Source organism: Macrobrachium rosenbergii, chromosome 48 (genome assembly GCF_040412425.1).
Source record: "Macrobrachium rosenbergii isolate ZJJX-2024 chromosome 48, ASM4041242v1, whole genome shotgun sequence".
NCBI lineage: Eukaryota > Metazoa > Arthropoda > Malacostraca > Decapoda > Palaemonidae > Macrobrachium > Macrobrachium rosenbergii.
The window spans coordinates 39,366,555-39,389,913 of record NC_089788.1 but is presented as its reverse complement, the minus strand read 5'-3'; the positions used below and the strand labels follow the sequence as shown (position 1 = coordinate 39,389,913).

At 42.1% G+C, this 23,359-nt stretch overlaps 1 protein-coding gene across 4 annotated transcripts in view; it reads right to left on the bottom strand.

Annotated features, from left to right (window-relative positions):
* mys (myospheroid) overlaps positions 1–23,359 on the bottom strand; it is a 233,752-nt gene that overhangs the window by 142,183 nt on the left and 68,210 nt on the right. For all 4 annotated transcript variants that reach the window (XM_067091665.1, XM_067091663.1, XM_067091664.1 and 1 more), the window contains exons 3-5: positions 10,434–10,686; positions 5,918–6,146; positions 5,607–5,691 (exon numbers count right to left, since the gene is read on the bottom strand). In XM_067091665.1, the coding sequence (XP_066947766.1) occupies positions 5,607–5,691; positions 5,918–6,146; positions 10,434–10,686 (567 nt within the window). The remainder of the gene's footprint in view (positions 1–5,606; positions 5,692–5,917; positions 6,147–10,433; positions 10,687–23,359) is intronic.

Here is a 23,359-nt window from a genome sequence, read left to right as displayed (position 1 = left end):
TGGGTGCCGGCCTTCGCGCCGACATCAGGAGGGGGGATGGTCTCCTGTGTGGTACTGAGAGACTGCTTCTCTCTCCCAATGTGTAGGGCTTCCAGGAGGCATAGGTGGTGATGGTTGGTCATTCCTTTTTATTCTCAGAATATGGGCAGTCCTGGCATGATTAAATATGGAACCCTCCTGGGCATGTGAGGAGATCCTCTTTGAGAAGAGCATCGTAGTTATATCAATGTAAGAGCCAAGGCACTCTTAGATGGGGCATTTATATCGGCAGACTACGTTGGTTTTCTTCAAGGGATCCTGCTTGTGGGGCAGATTATTTCTCATCACTAGGCTGCTGGTTTTCTTATTCCTGTAGATATGACGAGTTTAATCTTCTTCTTGGGATCGGACTGGCTAATGTTACCTTCAATGATGGTCCTGAGAGCGAGTACATCTTTACATCCTTTATGGAATTTTCCTTGCTAAAAAAGTTTGACATCATCAGAGGTGTCAAGGCAAGGTTCCTGATGGTACCATCTGCTCACGGCTCCTCTAATGCACTTGTCTAACTCATGATTCATGTGACCATTATCGATGAGGATCTGGGCAGCACGTTCCAGCTCTCCATGGGTGTCAGTCCAAGAGGAGCAGTGCGAGAGAGCTCTCGCACTCTTCGGACGAAGGAGCTGATGGTGGATTGCTTATATCTCTCAGGGCACTCACTCTCTCCATTTAGACACATGCCCAAGTTCGTAGGTTTTTTGTACACCTTCGTGATGAAGCGTTCCTCCCATTGCTTGACGAGGACATCAAGAAAGGGGAGGCGATGATCATGGCTGTATTCAATAGCGAAGTTGAGACAGCTGTGGGTGTGAAAGGCACACCTCAAGCTCTCTTATTTCTTCACTTGTTGCAGCGTCCATGTAAAAATTTCCAGAGGACTCCAAGGGGAGAACCCATCACTACACCGTCGATTTGGGTGTACATAAGGCCTCTGTGGGTGGAGAAAGGGGCCTTTTTTGGTACATATCTCCAATGAAACATCAATGAAACAATCCAAATAATTTTGGATCAAGTATATAGGGACCCCACTACTCCATCACTGAACATCCCAGAGCATACCCTCCGTGCCCTCCTAAAGATATGTACCAAAAAGGCCCCTTTCTCCACCCACATAACCTTGGCTGAAGCGAAAGCCAAACGACGAGACGAGTTGATCAAATCAGAGAAGTCCCCTTTGGAGGAGGCAGCGACTCCAAAAAAAGGAGCTTCCCCAGTCACGTATGACAAATGCCTCCTGCGACCTAGTCGAGAAGGAGAAAAAGCAAATGACGCTTTTCACTGGTCTCTTTTGGTGGAAAGCCAATCTTCCATCTCTTGAACTGACCTCCTAGAAGCAGAGGATAGAACAATCTTGGGGAGACATATACCGTCATCTGTCTGGTTCCTCATTAAGAACATCGAGGCTGGTGAAGACGGGGCAGCTGGGACGAACAAGAAGGAAAGTTCACCATTAAATATCTCAATAGGGCAGCAAATGCCAAAGGAACCACAGGTTCTGGTTCGACCTATTCTTCCAAAGAAATTGGGGGCAGGTAGTCATCCTCAACAGGCTTGGGAGCAGGAGGAACTTTCTTCAGAAGGTCCATAATTTGCACCAACTGACGTTTAATCAGAGCCAGAGCAGGACTGACTGGGTCCACAGACAAAGGAGATGAAGCAGAAGGTCAGATTACAGGAGGCAACGGAGGCTGCAGTCTCTGGGAAGACAAAGCAGACGATGGACGCCAGATTTCGGCACCAGAAACAGCCGATTGTAAAACCCTGGGGAATGGAGCTCTTGAACCGGTTCTATGGCCTCCTTCTCCAGTATCTGTTCTACTGCTAGTAGAAGGGCCTGGCTCCGGACAGGATCCTTGTACCTGGCTGATTACTCCCTTGGAGTTGTTGTCAAGGGAGGTCTCTCCCTGAAGGGGATGAGATATCCTTTCTTTAGAATAGAGAGGGACCAGTCGTCCGCCCCTCTCTGTGCCCAGACTTCGGCAAACCTCAGCAGTCTGGCACCCACTGTTGTCTGGACTCTTGAACATCACTTGGTCTTCTTTGCTGGACGAGCTGAAGACCTTCCTCTTCTCTCCGGTCTTCGACTCCGGAAAGAGGCTCTTGAAGAAGGGCCCCCTCGAAAGGGCTCCTGAAAGGGAACTTTCTCCTTCTTTGCAAAAGGAACAGCAGGCCTCATCCTCTTAGAAGACTGAGCAAGAAGATCCTGGGTAGCCTTCTCCGATAAGGAGCGAGAAATCTCCTTAACTGTCTCCTGTGGAAGAAGATGGTTCGACAGAGGCGCATACAACAGAGAGGACCTCTGGAGAGGAGACACAGATTTAGTTAGGAAGGAGCTGAAAACTGACCTTTTCTTGAGAATTCCAGCTCCAAACAAGGCAGCGACTTCTGTAGAGCCGTCCCTCACTGTTTTGTCTAAACAAGACAAAACACTGACAAATTCATCCATGCTGAGGAATTCGGGGTCCTGTGTCCTCCTGGCCAATGCCCCAAGGGACCAGTCCATAAAATTAAAGACTTCCATTATCCGAAAAAGGCCCGAGGAGATGGTCCAGCTCACACATTCCCCAAGTCGCCTTCGCCGCAAGGAGAGAAAGCCTTCTGGACGAGTCAACCAGAGACAAAAAGTCAGCATCCGCCGATGAGGGGAGACCCAACCCCATCGGTTCCTTGGTCTCATACCAAATACTAGACTTCCCCGAGAGCCTAGAAGGAGGTAAGGAGAAAACAGTCTTGCCCGCTTCCTTCTTCGACTGCATCCACTCCCCAAAGCCCTTAAATGCCTTCTTCATAGATATAGTAGGGCGCATCTTCACAAATGAGGAGGCTTTCGACGACTTGGTACTTGTCAATAAGGACCCAGGAGAAGGAGGGGCAGCATGACGAAGAGGGTCTCCAAACTCCTGAACCAATAAAGCAGCCAGTCTCTTGTAGTCTGAGATCCCAGCGTCTTTGGGGGATTCATCCTCTGAAACGTCCTCCAAAGGAGCAGCCAGAGAAGAAAGCTTGAAGGAAGAGGAGCGCCTATCAAGAGAAGAATGCTTGGAAGGAGAGGCGTTTCTGTCCATTGAAGAGCGCCTGCCAGGAGTAAGGCGCCTGCTGCCAGTCTGGCGCCTGTCAGGAGAGGCGCTCTTGTCCACCGAAGAGCGCCTACTAGGAGAGCGGCGCCTATTACCAGAAGAGAGCTTGGCAGGAGAAAAGCGCTTGCTGGGAGGGGGGCGTTTATCAAGCGAGGGGCGCTTGTCAGAAGAAGAGCGCCTGTCAAGAGGAGAAGAGCGTCTGCGATGAGAAGAGCGTCTGGAAGGAGAGGCGCTTCCTTCCAAAGAAGAGCGCCTGGAAGAAACGTGCCTACTGGGAGAAGAGCGCCTACTAGAAGAGCGCCTACTCGACGTAAAGCGCTTGCTGCTGGAAGGGCGCTTAACGGGAGAAGAGCGCCTGCTGGAAGAAGGACACTTACTGGAGCTCTTGACAGGAAGAGAATCGTCCTTCCTACACGAAGAATCTTGGCTAGCGAACCCACAAGAGCAGACAACTCAGCCTGGAGACCGACCAAAATCTGCTTGGTCGACTCCTGTACTTCTCCTGGAGAGGACGAGGGGGATCTTCGGGCTCTCTTCTTGATCACTGGAGATTCCTCTGGGAAGCGCTCAGGGCTTGAATCCATGGCATCACCTCTAGGAGCCTTCCAGGACATCTTCAAAGGGCGCGACTCCTCAGCCGAACTCCATCCGCGCCTCGGAGAAGACAAGTCAGAAGCCGAAAAACACTTCCTTAGGATGCCTTTCCTGTGGCGATCCAAGGCAGCCTGGGACGCATCAACAGGGTCTGCCGAAGGGACGCCTGACCGTTGGGGATGCTCTACATCCTCCTTGCGGCTTTCGACATTCCTCCTCCACTGGTCCTGGGAGTTTGGAAGCGGTCTAGGCCTAGGAGCAATGAGGAGCCAATCAGACGCCCCCTCCACTGCACTGGTGACTCTGAACAAATCACTATCACTCTTACCTTTTTCTTCTTTCATAGTACGCTGTTGCTATTGCATCCTACGGATCTCCGCCTTCATAGCAGCCATTTCTGATGACGAATCCGCAGGTTCGGTGAAGGGAGAAGGGGCTGAAACCAGAGTTTTAGGAGAAACTACAATGGTATTAGTGTCTACCTCAAGCTCATTAGATCGAGACCTACTAGAGCTTCTAGAGGAAGCCTTCCTAGCTCTATCCTTCTCAAGTTTCCTCACATAAGCATTCAAAGCCTTCCATTCTTCTCAGATAGAGGCATTCATTACACCTATTATCAAAAGAGCAATCATTCCCCGACACCTCATGCATACAGTGTGAGGGTCTACCAAGCTTTCGGTAACCTCACCTTACACTCTTGCCTAACACACACTCAAAACACCGTTGCAACATTAACATCAGACATCTTGACAGAAAAATCCTAAACAATTCCAAAAAACAGTCCACAATAGCGTATGCCAAGCCAAAGATCCAATACGTCACCAAAAATCCGTCCAAAAAAGATCCTCAGCAAGCGAGAAAGAAATCCAAATCAGGAGGAACCAACAATAGATGTTGTCGGAACCAGCGACAGAGAAAATCTGATTAGAAAACAGGAATGGTTCCTATTCCCGCCACCCAGCGGCGGGAAAGGTAGATCACCTGACCTACCTGCCGCGTGTGCCGCGAGATTTGAAATTCTGTCGGGAACGTCGGAGACTATAGCTAAGTATATATCTGACGGGTAAGTTGCATGTACAAAAACAAAAAACTCCTCACAACGTAAATCTACTGAACATGTTTGTCCCCTACATAGAATACAAACAGGGTGCGAGTCGTAAGATTCTTTAGTTAGTCTAGTATTGCAGCCTTTGCTGCAATACCTAATACTAGAACTGCTAGTGCCAGACATTCTAGAAAAGTCTAATACAAGTCCAAAAAACGGGCAAAGAGTCGTCAACCAATGATAAAAACTCACCTAACACTACCTTAATTATGCTGAAAGGCTACGAAAATAAATACTTCACCAATTGAAGATAAGGCAAAATTCGAGCTGCTGCCAACCACAGTCCTTCAACCACAGCTGGCAGAAACAAATTTAAGCTCTTTGCTATGTTGTAATTTCTCTTACACCCGAAAGTGGGTGGGGTACATCACCATAACCAAAACAAACTAGCGTGACCCGCAATTTCAAAATTTTGAGCTGCCGGTTAAAAGAAACTAATAGCTATGTAATTACTGGGTAAGTTACTTATATAAAAATAAACATTATTTTCTGCTTTACTGTATGTTTTGTTTAATTTCAATAAAATTTTATTTTATGGTTTATTAGTTTATATTTCAAATTACATAAGGTGGGCACTATATCTTTTAAGTGCTTAGGGCCTCTAAGGGTCTTAATCCAGTCCTGCATAAAGATGTAATTTTGTTAATGCCAGTGGCAAGATGAAAGTACCTTACAAAAATAATGTCACTTAATACAGGACCAAGCTTGATGGTACTTTCCTCATTTTGGTTTGCTTTTATTAATTTAAAAATTAACAGTACAAACTTGTAGTTGTAATAATGACTTACAGCAAAAGCTTGAGCATTGGTAGTGAGTGGCAAAGCATTCCTGAAACCATATGGTGCAGCACATTCCTTGCATGGTCGTTCCAACCTGGGAATTAATAAAAAAAATCGTCTCAAAGAATACAATGTCAATAGAAAATAAATTACAATTTTAACAAAAACAAAACACTTCTTTTTTTACTTTCAATTTGAAAATTCATTGAGAATATAAGATTCAGCAACATTTGCACACAAAAATATACAGCAGTCAAGGAAATGTATTTTTTAAATTACGACATTCTGTTAATAAAATAAACTTTATTTGCTTAACTTACTTTTCAGGAACTGTGCTAACATAAGGCATAACAACTTTGTCAACAAATGATCCAAATCCCAGACGGAAATTCCTGGTAATTTTCTGCATTTCATGAGCTAGGAGTGTTCCAAGTTTGGACAGAGATTCTTTGTCATCCTCCATAGATTTTGAGAGATCCATAAGGTAATACAGGTCTACTGGGTAATCTTCAGCTTGGCGGAAAGTCACCTGCATGCTGAGAGCTTCATCTGTTAAAAATTAAGATATCCTGTTGCTGTTGTAGCCTCTACTTTAATAACAGTACATGCAAAATACATATTATATAAAAATATGCAAACTGCAGCTTCATGAAATACAACCTTACTAATGTGTACTCAAGTCTTAAAAAAAACCTATATACTTCTTAAATCTATAATCTAAACTTGTGTCAATCATCTTGTCTATTCTTGAACTGGCCAATGGTGGTGCATTCACTCAATTCTGCAACACTTTTTAAAGTCCTTCAATCAACAGATAATTACAGTGCTATCTGGTAGCAGTTTTACAAATGCACCTAGCCACCTCACACAATGACCATTATGGTCACTGTACATGATGAATTTCACACCTTTTCTCTTAACTGTATTGTTGATTTTACTCAGATATTGTAGCAATATAAGATAAAATTAAAAGATTATAGTTCCAAGGTTATCAGCATTTTTAACAATACTATTTTCTTTTAATTGACACTTGTAAACAAAGCTCTATGAAAATACATTATTAGCCATTGTACCATGACATGTGTGATTTACATCAAATGTTCTTTAACATTATGCATAAAACTTTTCATGAATGGCATTACAGTGAATTATTTTTTGCAAAATTTTTATATCATTTGACCTTATACATTCTGGATCTTTGGGTCAAACAAATATCAAATACAATAATCATAAATTTTCCAGTTGCTAAAATAAAGAAAATTACACACTTTATGTCTAAAGTAGATAAACCACTCATCAAACAAATATCTTTCTTTTTTCAGAATTTGTTTGAGGATTATTTAATGCAAAACTAAAAGTTACTTTTATCTCCTTGATTACAATGTCAGTTGTTTGGGGGTTTAAATGAACCATATCAATAATCTGCTGATCTTGATAAACAAAACACACTGCCAGCTCCTGAGGAAAATGAACACAGAATGTTCGCTAACATGAGATGAAGGATGGACAAAGGGAATGCATTTAAGAACGAGTAAAATTAGGATCATAAAAATAAGTAAGGATATTTTTGGGCAGTGAATGAGCATTCTCATGATTGTAAAGAAAACTAAATGATCATGGTTTACAAGTACAATATATGTACTAGGGATAGTAGGGAAGAGGTTAAGGGCATACCATACCCTCTGAGCAGCCGATATACCTTCAAATTATCAAAATTAAGATTTATGCTAATTTAAATTCTATAACTATCTAACTTTAGCCTAGCATGTACATTTGGACGGTCCGCAGCCTGTAACCCCGCCCATTTGGTTTAAAAGGACAACATGTACAATCCATGTAAAGGGACGCAAGCAAGTATATGCCTTCCTAGTGTAGCAACACAGCTTATTTTTCCCTTTTCTCGACTATACTTTGTGTGATTATCTAGTGTTTTCTGGTATCTTTCTCTATTCCAACATTCACAACACCAAGTCATTGCCAACGACAGCAGAAGGAAGGCGCTCATTGCTGGTTAACCCTTAAACGCCTACTGGACGTATCATACATCGACTAAAATTGTCTGTTGGGTGGCAAGTGGACGTACCGCACGTCGACTACAAAAAATTTCAACCTTAGTTCAACTTTGACTCGACCGAAATGGTCGAAAAACGCAATTGTAAGCTAAAACTCTTACATTCTAGTAATATTCAATCATGTACCTTCATTTTGCAACAAATTGGAAGTCTCTAGCACAATATTTCGATTTATGGTGAATTTTTGAAAAACTTTTTTCTTACGCCGGCGTGGTAACTCGGCTGAAAATTTCAGAAATTCTTTTCGTCATTTTGTCTTAATTTTTGCACTGTTCTATATTAGCCGTTACATAAAGTTTTATATATGAAAATGTGCGCAATTTCATGTAAAATACAGCAAAATACAACCCACGGTTGTAGCTTTTATCAGTTTGGAAATATTTTCATATAAACCACGATAACTGCCAAAATTTCAACCTTCGGTCAACTTTGACTCGACCGAAATGCTAAAAAAACGAAATTGTAAGCTAAAACTCTTACATTCTAGTAATACTCAATCATTTACCTTCATTTTGCAACCAATTGGAAGTCTCTAGCACAATATTTCGATTTATGGTGAATTTTTGAAAAAACTTTTTCCTTACGTCCGCGCCAGAAATTCTTTCGTCACGTTGTCGTAATGTTTGCACCATTTTATATTAGTCGTTACATAAAGTTTTATATATGGAAATGTGCGCAATTTCATGTAGAATACAACAGAAAATAACTCATGGTTGTAGCTTTTATCAGTTTTGAAATATTTTCATATAAATCACAATAACTGCCAAAATTTCAACCTTCGGTCAACTTTAACTCGACCGAAATGGTAAAAAAACGCAATTATAAGCTAAAACTCTTACATTCTAGTAATATTCAATCATGTACTTTCATTTTGCAACAAACTGGAAGTCTCTAGCACAATATTTCGATTTATGGTGAATTTCTGAAAAAATTTTTCCTTACGTCTGCGCTGCTTGTAACTCGGCCGAACATCTCAGAAATTCTTTAAATCACGTTGTCGTAATGTTTGCATCGTTTTACATTAGTCATTACATAAACTTTTATATATGAAAATGTGCGCAATTTCATGTAGAATACAACAGAAAATAGCTCATGGTTGTAGCTTTTATCAGTTTTGAAATATTTTCACATAAATCACGATAACTGCCAAAATTTCAACCTTCGGTCAACTTTAATTCAACCGAAATGGTAAAAAAATGCAATTGTAAGCTACAACTCTTACATTCTAGTAATATTCAATCATGTACCTTCATTTTGCAATAAATTGGAAGTCTCTAGCACAATATTTCAATTTATGGTGAATTTTTTAAAAAAACATTTTCCTTACGTCTGCGCGGTAACTCGGCCGAACATCTCAGAAATTCTTTCGTCACGTCGTCGTAATATTTGCACAGTTTTATATTAGTCGTTACATAAAGTTTTATATATGAAAATGTGCAATTTCATGTACAATACAACAGAAAATAACTCATGGTTGTAGCTTTTATCAGTTTTGAAATAATTTCATATAAATCACGATAAATAGAAAAAATTCGACTTTCGGTCAACTTTAACTCGACCGAAATGGTCGAAAACTGCAATTGTAAGCTAAAACACTTACAGTCTAGTAATATTCAATCAATTACCTTCATTTTTCAACAAACAGGAAGTCTCTAGCACAATATTTAGATTTATGGTGAATTTTTTGAAAAAACATTTTTTACGTCCGCACGTTACTTAATTCATGCATCATTTTGTGATAATATTTTTCTGTGTTGCTTTGATCGTTTTACAATTTGTTATATACCAAAATCATCGCAATTTAGTGTACAATACAAAGAAAAACAAAATAACCCGTTAACTCTAACTGTTTTGCTCACATATGATTTGTATAAAATTATATATGAAAATTTTTTTTTGCGCTGTCATATATTTCAATATTTATATATGATAATGATATTTTTTTCCATTTCTGATGGTTGCATACTAAACTTCAGGCAATGACAAAAATATGAGCCAAAAATTAACTCTTAATCTTAAAAACTAAGCGTGCTGTGGTTTTTTGAAAAAAAACTTTTTTTCCGCTTCGGCGCTAACTCACTGAACGCCGCCGGCATACGGGAGACGTTTTTGTAAATAGAGGCTCGGCGTTTATGGGTTAAACAAAATCTCTCTGCAATGATTTGGCTGCAAACAGTGGCAGTGATGAGTTAAAGTGAAGGTGAGTGAACATGAAATTAGGATATGCTTATGCATTTGTGACTTTACTGTGACAATTCTTTATAAACAATGACCTTAGGGGAGATAGTCTGTACAGTGGTTACCCTTTTTCTCCAGCAGCAATGGGGTCAAAAGAAGAGGAAGAAAGGAGAGAGGGGTGATTAGTGAGGAGGGACGGATGGATGAATGCTGCCAATGACCAGTCAAGAGTAAACAACACATATGCACAGTGCAGAATTTAAAAACAGTACAGTAAAGTGATAACTTATGTATCTACTGTTGTTCCTGTGACCTAATGTATGAATAATATTTCCTTAAACATTATAGTACTGCAATATTTCTTCACAAGTTATGTTACCATGAGCCTCAAATCAGGCAAACTTTGTCAAGAGTCCAGAAATGTAACTCCATAATAATATTGTTTATTTTTATAGGAAAATTGTTTAAATAACATGATTTTAAATAGATTCGGAAAATAACCCCTCACATTTAAAAAACCTTAAAAATCTCAATTGTAAATGCTAATTAAACTCATTTGATTCAAAGCGACTTTTTTCCAACTTACGAACTCGCAGAGTCATGGCAACACGTTGTGGCTGGATCTGGACTACTGCTTCACCAGACTCCAAAAGGCCCCCTTCTCCAGACCCTGCTAAAACACCAGTAGCAGTTAATTCTTCATTGATAACTAATTCAAAGTAGTTCCCAGGTTCGTAAATATTGGCTTCAGCACCACAAGCACTTCGCCACCTGGAGGCAATATCATCTGTTCGTTTAATACACCTCGGAAGTTCTTTTCCACCATCATCGGTGAAGTTCTGTTGAAAAACAAATAACAAGGATCACTCCAACACTGTAAATATGGAAGAGAAACACATATTCTCTCACACTTAACAAAAGCAAAACCAGTTTACTGCATTGTACACAGAAGCTACTTAAAACAAGTATCAATTCGGGACAAACAATAAAACTGTGGAAACTAATTATATAAATTTCCATAATAAAATTTATTATTTGGACACTTACCTACTGTTAAAGATAGCTTTTACCTCCATGCGGATAGGTGAGTCAGCATTCAAACAAAAGTAGAAGAATGTTTGGCTGATCCAGGTGAGTGTGAATGTTTTAGTTCTTGACAGAATTCTTCTTGACAGTTACTAAGTGTGGAAGACTGGGTGGGGTCTACTTTAACAATAGGTAAGTATCCAAATAATAAATTTTATTATTAAAATTGACATTATTTGGGATGAATCTTACCAGGATTAAAATCAGCACCTTAAAGATTGCTCTTTCTTTTGGTTCAGGAATAGACTTTACCAACTACTACTAGCAGACTAAGGACTTTAACAATTTTCGAACTTATTTCTATATCTTTAAGATAATGAGGGGAAAAAACAAAGAGCACTTCCACTGCACTGCATTAATGACGTCCTCAAGAGATAAATTCTTCAAAAAACTAAATGACATTGCAACTGCTCCTACACTAAGAATATTTACCTTTAATAAAGGTAAGACATCTGGATCCAGACTTTAATTGCCATAAATGGACAGAGTAGAGCATCTTCATTCCCAACTAATGAAGTTAAATTCAGAATCCTTACAGTTCTTTAACATCATTCTAATCTCTGAATAAAGGCACAGACAACAAAGAAGTATCCTTTACAAAAGCCTACCTTATTGGAGAATGCTTTCAACTCACTCACTCTTTTTGCTGTAGCTAGAACTACCAAAATGAGTTTTCATAGTCGGAAACTTCAAAGAAGCTGATTCCAAAGGTTCAAAAGGATCTACAGATAAAAATTTCAAAACTACAGATAAGTTCCATGACAGACATTGATACTGAACTCTAGGGACTTCAATCTCAAATAATTCCAATCTCAAGGTCTGGATCGTTAGAGAAATCCAACTGCACAACACAAAACTGAGGAACAGCAGCCACAGACAAATTCTTACTGCATCTACGAAATTGATAGAACTTGATGACATTGCTTATTGAGGTACAAGTGCTGGAAATCCCTATAGAATGACACTAGGAGTGGTATATAAACCATTGCCTCTGATACAAGGCCAAGGTTGTCTCTCATCTTGACTTGAAGACAGATTCCCAAGGTACTTTAGAAAACCCCTTCACTCAGAGAAGACAGTCGAGAGTCTCCAAGTGGTTAAATGTAGCATGCAAAGGCTTTGGTGGAACTGCATGGAATTCGGCTGTCTGAGTATATTCTTCCTTAACAAGAGAATCTGAGGGAGATCTACTGAAAAAGCTAGAAGATCCAGAAACCATGCTCTCTGAGGCCATCAAAGTGCTATGAGGCATTCTGCAATGCTTTAATTCCAGAAACTTTCCTTATTACTGCAAAAAGGAGGAAAAGAGTAAGCATCTAGGTTGGACCAATCTGAAGAAATGCATCCAATGCCCAAACCTGAGGCTTATGGAGAACAAATACACTAGTAGTTTCTTGTTCAATGACATCAAGAATAAGTTCACATTTGGTGCTCCCCACAGACTCCATAGCAACTGGTAAACTTGCAGATGTAACGACCATTCTGTGGGCAAGACTCATTCTTTCCTGCTCAACTGATCCGCCAAACCATTCCAAAACTATGCTCCTGGCTTCAGCCCACAGAAGCAACTTCTCCACTATCAGAAGCATTGTCTCTGATCTTGTGTCACCCTGGTACCCGATGCATGCCAAAGAGGTAATACTGTTTGAAAATACCACTATGATCTTGCCTCTGGCTTGGTGTTCACACCTAAGGAGACTGCCATACAGTCAACAGCTTGAGATTGTTTATGTGCAACTCTTTCTCTTGTGGTGACCATATCCCAGACATCTCTAGGCCACCCAGGCCCACTCCCCAACCTGTCATTGAAGCATCTGAAAACAAGGGGAAGTCTGGGTTCATTACCCTTAGGGATGACCTTGTCAGCAGTCTTCAATGATCCTTCCGCCATGTTAACATCTCTCAAAGACTTAACGGGACAGAGACTTTTGTTTATCCGAGGGGAAAGCCTGAAAACTGTGAGAGTGTATCCTCAAACCTAGATAGAGAATGGACCGATTTGGAATCTGGGCAGACTTCTGAAAATGATCATGACACCCAATGACTGAGCCAGGCAAAGAAACAAATCCTTGGCCCTCAGAATGAACAATTCTTGCTTGTAAAAGGTGACACCATCCCCCTACTGACACCAAAATCCTTGTGAATAGCTGAGGCACTGTACACAGGCCAAAGGAAAGTGCCATCAATTGGAATACCTTCCATGCAAAAAAAAAAAAAAATTAATACATAAAAATTCGCAGTAACTTGCACGACTGAGGATTTACCAAAATGTGGAAATATGCCTCCTTCATGTCCATTGATATAATGTAGTCATTCTTCTGAATCGCTGGCAGCAATGTGCTAGATGATTCCATGGAGAAAGGGGACAGATGAGTGAAGGTGTTGAGTCTCAACACATCTAGCACTGGCCACCAACCTCCAATATTTGGCATAAGAAATAGTGGGTTGTAAAACCACATGAAGTTTCCCTACACCTGCTTTACAGCCTTCCTTTCTAGCAATGATACCACCTCTTTTCAAAGAACACGATACAGTGCTTCCACTGATGAAAATATGACAGAAAAGCTATAAGAGACATCAGAGGAGGAGGAGGAGACAGAAAAGGAATTACATAGCCTTCCTTCAGTACCTCCAACACCCAACGTTCTGCTCCTAATTTTCTCCAAACATGCCAGAAGGCCTGCAGTCGGCTTCCCACCAGAACCTGAGGGCTGAGAGTTTAATGTCTTTCTAATAATTTGAGCAGTTTTATTCTTACCAAAGCCTAATGTGGACCTACGAAATGTTTTAGCAACTGAAGCTGAGTCCTGAGACGAGGAGGAACGAATCTTGACTGGAGGGCCCAAAGGAAAAGAAAAAGCAGGCCTTTTCATACTTGACTCTAGAGATTTTCTGTACAGAAACATCCTCCCTTATCGCCTTAAAAAGAGTTGCATTAAGAATGCAATCCATAGGAGAAACCAAAGATGCTGTCATCTTTTGAGTAGGAGAGACCTTAGATAATAGATAGGAGCACAATTGTTCTCTCTTCTCCAAAACCGAGTAGTGAAAGCAAAAGAACATTTGATTGCTGTCCAAAACAGCCTTGTCCAGGCAAAAAAAAAACCTAATGACTCCTCCTATGCTTTGATATCTGCTGGTGCCAGAAATTCCTTAAGATGGCGCAGAGAAGCAGCAATTGTACCGATCAAAAGCTCAGCAAAAGATAAGACTTCAATAATTCTAAACAAAGACTTGGACAAAGTCTCTGCTTCTGCATTGGACCAAAACACCTTGCCAGTCTCAAGAGCACATCTCTTCATAGGATCGAGATAACCAAAGAAATCAGAATCTTCAATTGAGGATGGTTTAAGTACTAGTAACGTGCCTCTGTCATAAGAGGCAGCTCTCTGCGACTTCAAAAAACCAGAAAGACTAGAGCTGGCAGAATTAAAGCAAGCTTTGTGCACCAGAAAACAAGATATCTCTTTGAAACACGCTCTAATTAAAGGAGAAAGCTTGGACTTTGTTGGTATATGAAAGACCGTGGTATGTTTGACGTAGAAAAATTGAATATTTCATTTTTATGTTAATATACCATTAAAATACCTCCCTTATTAATAATAATATTAATATGTTTATGTGCAACTTATGCCTCCTTAAAGTATGTATGTCATGGTAATACAGTAATGACATTTCACCATGTTGGCAATACTGTTCTTGCGGTACAAAAATTCAGTTAGCCAGAGATTGTCCCAATGGTTATATCTAATTTGTGTCCCTTGTATATTTCATATCATTCCACAAAATTATACTGTAAGAACCCAACTTATATTGGTGTTTGCTTTCACCCACCATTAGTGATAAGCCAGATCTCCATAAACATACATGGCACAGTGAAAGTAGCAGTGTCTGTGAAAGTTATTTAGGAAAAAAGCGACTGTGTAACTGGTACTTAGGAACACCATTAATCTCTCCGCTAATGTCCATGTGAAATATTGTGAAAGCCTAGAGTATTGGATTTACTGTGACTTATTCATGCAATGCAGTGGTTTATGTGAGTGTAGTTGTGCAGTATGATATAATGCTCTCTTTTTGTCTGTGAATTTATTCCTTCATTTTGACTTTGGTCTGATTCATAATTTTGCCAGAGAGAACGCTAACAATCACACCCTCCCTCATGAGTTTCCCCAAGGTGACTGATCAGTGACAGTGAGCTACCAACAGAAATGTTGTAGTGCCTAGTTTGTCTCGCTCAGTATGCAAATGCACATACTCGCTGCTGTTATGTATGAAACTGTTCTTACACAGAAGTTTTGATTATAATTTTGTTTAAATTTTTTTTCTCCACTGCACGCTCAATGTAATGATGGATTCAGAAGTCTTGGTAAATTGCACATGCACATGCAGTACATCAGAAGAGCCTAAAGGACATGGATTAGAAAAAGTGAGCACTGTGGGTGGCCACACCCACAGTGGGAATGTTGTGTGAGAGGAACCTACCTCTCCACCTCCACCACTCTTGTGCCCTTATTATCAATCCCCTTCCAGTCAAGCAACCAGCATGGATTTTCTCACCCTCATAAAGTTTCTAGAGGAATCCTGCTTTTACAAAGAAAGACGATGACAAAAAAGAAGAAAGAAGACAACAGAGAAGACATGAGGATGAAGATAGAAAACAATAAGCGGAGTTGCATATAAGGGAGGATGAGCTTCACAGAGAGAAGGAAAATGCCAAGTTTAATGCTCTCATCCAGAGGCTCTCAGTTACTAGAACTCCCAACCCAGGTGACCTCCACACCTGCTGCAGAGGTGGATGCTTCCCACTCCAGTCAATCTTCTCTTCCCCCACCACAGAGAGCAATGGCTCAAACGCTGCCACCACTCAAGGTTGATGAAACATTCCAAATGTTCAGGAAATGGAGACTTTGGTGGGATGGATATGCCAGAATGGTCGACCTTTCTAAGCTCCCTTGAGAAAAGCAAATGATCCAGATGCAAATATACCTGGCCTTCGAAACTCAATAGTTGGAGCATACTTTGCAAATTTCCCCTCCACAGGTATGTCTGTAGACAAAGTTCTGGATGCCCTGCAATCTCACATAAAGGCAGTATGTAACAAAGTAATTCGTCAAAGAATTACACAGCTAGCTGTAAGCAAATAGGAGAGCCTTTTGGTGATTTCTATGTGAGACTTTGGCACATCACAGAGGAATTTGACTTGTGCATGCCAAGAGACCCAGTTGAAAATTATTATTCTGATGGGTGTTCAAGATGCAGAATTGGTACAAAAGTTAATCTCCTTAGACACTAAGTCATCGTTACAAGATTTTGTCACACTTGTTGGTCATACAAAGCTGCCAAAAGTGTAACCTCCACTTATATGCCCTATCCAAACAGTTATGTGCTTGTTCTGCTTACAACAAGGAAAGAAAGAATATGAAAAGTGAAAAGCCACAACCTTTACACAGGCACTGATGCTAGTTCTTTTATGCCAGTGTTGTTCCTGTCAGCATGGCCCTGATATGTGCCCAAAGGCTGAAAGTAATGTACTTGCAAAAGCTGTGCCCAGCTTAGTCACTGGTCCAGGACAATTACATGTCCTGCCAGCAAAGTCCACTTTGATTAGTGCTGTAGGGAAATGAAGTAACAAGATGGATCTTCAAGCAACAGTGGTACCTCCTCCAACATCAACAAGATTCTAGATTTAATGAAGAACAGCTGTCATTGCTTAGGTTCACCTTCCTACACCATTTCCATGACACCCAAAATCCATCCGTGACCTGTCATTCGGCGATGTTAAGCCTTGCATACAGATGTTACCAGACACAGGTGCAGACGTCACCATGATTGGCTGACAACACCTTGTAAGCTTGGGTATCCCCAAGGCTACCCTTGTGGCGGAATTCAAAACCACAAAAAAACAGTACACAACACTCACCCTGGTCCTCGGTTGCTGGAAGATGGAGTAAGGCGTCCACGGTCGCCAACACAGCACACAAAACCACACAAACCAAACCAAAACAGAAAAACACACAACTCACGAAAATACAGCAACAAGAACAGCACACTAACAAGGAAAAACAACAACTCTGAATCAGCACACAAACAAACTGTTTAAGACCAAAAACCACTGACCGGCACTAGCTCTGACTCAAAACTGCCTCCAAAAGAAAAATCCTCACATATATTCCACAGACAGACAGCGCCCGTAAACAAACTAACGACCTCATCCCTCTTCCAACTAGGAAGCACTAACTAACGACAATTACACTCTCTCTCTCTCTCTCTCTCTCACAAAACGTTGGGAAATGCTAAATAAAAACAAATTTATTCATCCCTCTATACCCTCACCCTAGGCAAGCAGTCTTGTTCTGCAATTATTCAAGTCCATGAAAATGTCCAGACTCAGCTTTTGTCTTACACCCATTGTCAAGAGTTGGCCATAATATCTTCAGGCTTCCCTAAACCAATTATGGAAGTAAAACATGTCACCAGATACAAGGAGCTACCCACCTCAGCCACCACAACACCTATGAGAATCCAAGGATGTGTTGGTCTCCAAAAAACACTTAAAGTCAGCTACCTTCAAGCCTACGGTAGGTCTTCCCATGAGAATCCACCTGAAGGATGATGCAGTGCCCTCTGCCATACACACACTGAGAATGATTCCATTCACCTTCAAGGATCAGATCAAGGAAGAGCTGGATTCCATGGTGGCCCAGGGAATAATCAAATCTGTTGGTAGGGTGGTGTCTGTACAGTACTGGCAAATGGAACTGGCTCAAGAAGATCAACATTTGACAACATCACTCCACATGGTCGATTCAAATACTGTTGAGGACCAATGGCTTTCACAGCTACTGAAGACGCCTTCTGCCTGCGAGGTTATATGGTCCTTCCAGAAGTCAAAAACTGTGTTAGAGCCAAAGATGACATTATTCTCCACGGTGAAGACTACCATACACACCTTCCAGGGTATCTACAGTGCTTACCAGGTGCCGCAAGTTTGGGATCACCCTCAACAAGAATAAATTTGTGGTCGCCGCACCCACCATGAACTTCTGTGGGTATATTCTCTAAGGAGATGGTATTTCAGCTGACCAAGCAAAAGTCAGTGCTATCAGGGATCTCCCGATCCCAGCCAACTTGACTGACCTCTGATAATTAATGGGACTGGTCAACCAATTTGCATAGTTCACCCAATACCTCCGCTGCAACTCAGCCTCTGTGCCCCTGATGAACCCCAGGAGAACATTTGTTTGGACATTAATCATGATGAGGCTTTCCAATGTGTAAAGTTAGCTCTCCTCCGTCCACCTGTTCTCACCCTTTTCAACCCAGACCTACCTGTCGTCCTTCACACGGGTGCCTCATGCCTCAATGGTATTAGATATGCCCTCCTGCAGGACCATGATGGTGGATGTCTATGCCTAGTTCAATGTGGCTCTTGGTTTCTTACTGACAAAGAGATGTGTTATGCCACTATCGAGCTTGAGATGCTAGCCGTCATCTGGGTAACGTCAAAATGTTGTCTACATTTAGCTGGCCTATAAAATTTCACTGTAATGACAGATCACTGCCCCCTCATACCTATTCTGAATTACTACACGCTGGACTCTACTGAGATTCCCCACCTCCAGTGCGTGAAGGAGAAGATTTCACCCTACCTCTTTCACAGCTGTGTGGCATGCAGGCAAGTCACTTTGTATTCCTGATGCTTTGTCAACAGCCCCAGTCAGCCACCCTACACTGGAGGATGAGACCTCAGGTGCTTCTTTTGCTACCCATCTCCGAATTATCATGGCTGTGAAAGCCGTCACATCTTCAGAAGAGTCTTCAGCTAAAGATGCCGATAGGATTCTCCAGGATCTTTGGGCTGAAGCAAGAAAGAACCCTTCGTACCTCCACCTACTTCACAGGGTCACTTCAAGATTCCCTTCCATTAGATATGATCTTCACAACTCTACTACCATACTGGAAGATACGGGATGGCCTTTACACTGTCGGTGAACTCATCCTGTACAGAGCACAAATCGTAGTTCCTGCTCCCCTCCAATGTCACACCTTGTTCCACTTACATGACAGCCACAGAGTTGCGGAAGCCCCAGTATCAACTCCAGCATCACCAACACACACAGAGCTTGTGAGTCATACTAGATATTGCAGCCATCCCAACAACACGAACCCCTAATGAATGATGACACCCCTACAAGGCCCTTTGAGTCAGTCTCAGCAAACTTCTTCATTGTTGCAGGGAAGACCTTCCTCATCGTAGTCAACAGACACTCAGGTTGGCCTGCTGTCGTCCCTTGCAAAGGTGAAATTACCAACTCTAACACCATCAGGATCTTTTGCCCGTACTTCCAAGAAGTTGGAGTCCCTCGTCGTCTCAGGACTGATGGAGAACCACGGTTCACCTGTGCCGAGTTCCAAGAATTTATGAAGCATTGGGGAGTTCAACACACATTACCTGCAATCAAACAGTCATGCCTAAGCTGCTGTGAAGTCAATCATGCACCTTATCTTATCAACAGTACCAGCCAGCAACATCAATTGTGAAGCATTCGACTGAGGATTTTTAGAGCTCAGAAATACTCCCAACTTCACAAGGCATTCCCCTGCCCAGATCCTGCATGGCTGACCTCTCAGGTCATGCATCCCTGCCCACCCTCAAACATTTTCACAAGAGGGACAGGCCAACACTGAGGACTGTGACCGTCATGCGGCTGCCCGTGCTGAGCATGTCAAGACTCAGTACAACAAGCATGCTCGTCCCTTACCCAGATTGAGAGTTGGACAACGAGTTTGGATCCAAGACTAGACATCTCACTGCTGGGACAAAGTTGGAATAGCCATGGGATGTGAAAGGTCCAGGGATTACAAGATCCATTTCCCATGTGGTCGTGTGGTGGCAAAACTGTCATTTCCTTCAACCAGTGCCACTCTCATTGTTGACCCCTTCCCCACTTCCTCCATGACTCCTTGCTCCAACCTAGAATAGCAGTCGACAGATAATATCTCCCCAGTTATCCCACGTTGTTCTCAAAGGCTTAGAGGAAACGGGTCCGCTCAAGAGTGTGCTACGAGCGTAAGGCGGGAGGGAGGTGTTGGTATATGAAAGACCGTGGTAATTTTCATGTACAAGAAAGACTTTGCTTATCTTCACTGCATTTATTCCCTTGTCGTCGACGTAGACTACGCAGAATGGGAGGTCGCTAAGCAGTTTGTCCATCAGTCTTTGGAAGGTTGCCACTGCGTTGCAAAGGCTGAAACAGCTGTAGGGTTGAACGTGTTGGTGCTGAAGGGGTGATGATCGCGATCTTTTCTTTATCTTCCTTCACTACTGGGACCTGGAAGTATCCCTTCATCAGGTCTACTTTGGTGAAGATCTTTGCTCTGGTCATTTGGTTGATTATGTCTGTTATGTTTGGCAACGGGTATCTATCTGGCTTTGTTTTGATGTTTAGTCGCCGGTAATCCCCGCACTGGGGCCATGTTCCATCGGGTTTTGGTACCATGTGAAGGGGTGATGCCCAAGGGCTGGGGGCTTTTTGGCATATTCGGCTTCCTCCATCTCTTTGAACACTTGGTTGGCATAGGCGAGCTTCTCTGGGGCTAAACGTCTGAAGCATGAGTGGATCGGGGTCCTTCAGTTTCTATAAAGTGCTGGATGTTATGTTTTGCTGGTTTGGTTAATGCATGCTGCAGGTCGTCCTTGAAGACCTCTTGGTAGTCTTGTAGGAGATGTTGTATTTCTGGTGGTGGGGCAGCTAGTGCAATTGGGCATATCTGTCGTCTTTGCTGCTTCGGTTATGGTGTGGCAGACATACGTCTGCATGGATGTTGAGGATACGACATCGAAGTTGTTCTCTGGATCAGTTGTTTTTGATGCCACATCCACTAGCAGGTTGTGTGCTGTTAGGAAGTCCGCTCCCAACAGTGCTATCGTCATGTCTGCCGTGATGAAGGTCCAACAACAGTCTTTCCTGATGAATGACATGTTCATGTTTCGTCTTCCATTCATCCTGAGCACGAGCGGGGTTGAGTCGTTTGTTTGGACTGGCTGGGACAAATGATCTACATGCTCTGGTGTCCATGAGTAACTTCGTGTCAGACCTCTCGTCCCTGATGAAGAAGCACGTGGAGCCTTTTTGTTCGTACCTGGAAGAAAGACAGTGGTGGGGAGAAGACACAGTTTCTCTTACGAGGCAACCGGTCTGCTCACCACTGATGTTTAGTTGGTTGGGTCATGTGTGCGACTGCATGTTTTTTTAAAAAAAAGGTAGCCTTTTTCACACCTGTGGGGTTCTTTCCAAATCTCCAGTGGAAGTAGCATATTCCCTCTAGCGGTTTGTCGGAGTCTGTGTCGGTTGACTGCTGGGCTGGTCGTGGTATTTCTGCTGCTGTTGGTGGTGGCTGTGTGGGCTCCACAGTCTTGTGGGCCACATGGACTGCATCGACTAATCTAAGGAATTCTTCGACTGACATGGTGGAGGCGTTGGGCATGGCCACCACTGTTTGGTGGGGTAGTCTTGTGAGGAGTACCTCTCTCACAAGGACTATGGATGACTCAGGATGGTCATCTGTGGCGGGTAGATTGATGAGCCTCTGCAATTGTTTGTAGACATGTGATGGTCTCTCTTCTCCTATGGGTGCCCCCACATAGTTGAGGAATTTCTTGGCTCTTAGGGCAGGTGGCATGCTGAAGGATGACTTCAGCTGGTCCTTCAGCAATTTGTAGGAGTTCTTCAAGTCATCCTGCTATTTGCTCGAAGATGTCGCCTGGCAGGAATTCGAGGATGGCGTCTGCTTTGTGTGTTGCAGAGGTGATTTTATTCAATTGGAAGATTGTTTCCACCCTGAAGAACCACGCTTCTGGGTTGTGAGGTGTGAATGGAGGTAGACGTATGGAGGTGGCAGCAAGGGTTTCACTGGAGAGGCAGGCATTGTTGGTGTTTACTGGGTCGGTCATCTCCGTGGGTCACCAATGTAACAATGGGTACAAGTAAGTGCCAAGAGTTCACATTCTTACTAATTTATTCAGACAGCAAACACACAGGTCAATAACTCTTGCGAGCGGAAATGTAGCGCCTGACATCAGGCAGGTAGAAACAAAGATTAAACACAATCACTTGTGTTTGTTGGCAGATGGAAATACAGTATATGTACAAATTGGTACATAATACATGATTGAAGTTAATATACATATGGCTGAGAAGCTAACAGTACAATGCATATGTTGATGATACATTTGATATGACAATACAGTAATAATAAAGGAGATGTATGTACAAACAATGCGTGACAGATGCTGTGTTTCTTTTGTCCACACATTGCAGCATTGTTGTGGGATTACTGGCTGGTGCAATGAAGCTGTGTGGGGTCCACATGCGGACCCTACAGCACCTCCACCGACTTCAGAGCATTCCCAGATGACACACCCTTAGAAAGTAAAACAGCTAGAATAGCATCTGACTTGGAAACCACAGGAGAATCTGTAACCATAGTAGGACTGGAAAGATAAATATTAAGAGTCTGAAGGAAGAGATTCTCCAATGACCAAAGAAACAGCATGTAAAATACAAACAAGTGCATTTAGAAGAGAAAGAGGAATAGCAGAATGTGCAGTAGACGTAGATGAGATTGGTTTAGCAATTGACTGAGTCAACATAACATAAGAGTGAGAACCTCTCTCTACACACATTATTATTAATAACAATGTCTATACATGTACCTACATCCTTATTCCTATTGGTGTTAACAACCTCATTACTAGATGCTGATGATGGAGAAGTCGAAGTACAGTGCGAAGATTTACGTTCACCTAAGCCACCTTTATGTGAACGCATTAAACAAGACTTGGTGTGAAAAATGAGAAGCAGGTGACTGAAAGCACAAAATCCCATTTCCCTGAGAACTGACCCAGTTCCCTGGCAGCGGACTCTTCCAACTGTTGCAGTCTTAGACTTAGGCTACATACGGGCAAGGGCACTGACACCTGACCTCTTACAAGGGAATGCCAAAATGGGGGGACCCAGCACAGTTCTCTAACATAAATTCAGTCAAATCTTTAACTGATTCTACAATAAAGTTTACATCCTGTTCCAACTTCTTGATAAGCTTTCCTGAACCATAAGGGGAGAGGAAGGTGGAGCTAAAAAGGAAGTCTCAGTACTAGTTAAATTTTCCTGTATCTGACGAACTCCAGCATAAAGTCCTTAGATCAATCCCTACATTCCTCGTGTCTAGTTTCTAAATCATACACTACTGTATACCCCTGCAGCCAGCACAAATAGTGCGTCTATCTACCTCAAAATTCAACATCCTGCTTAACAGGAATCATTCCTACAGAACTTGATGTTCTTTGTTTTGCTTCTGGTGGAAGACATTTAGGAAGATTAAAAGTACAGTATCATGACAGAAGCCAGCAGCTAAAAATCATGA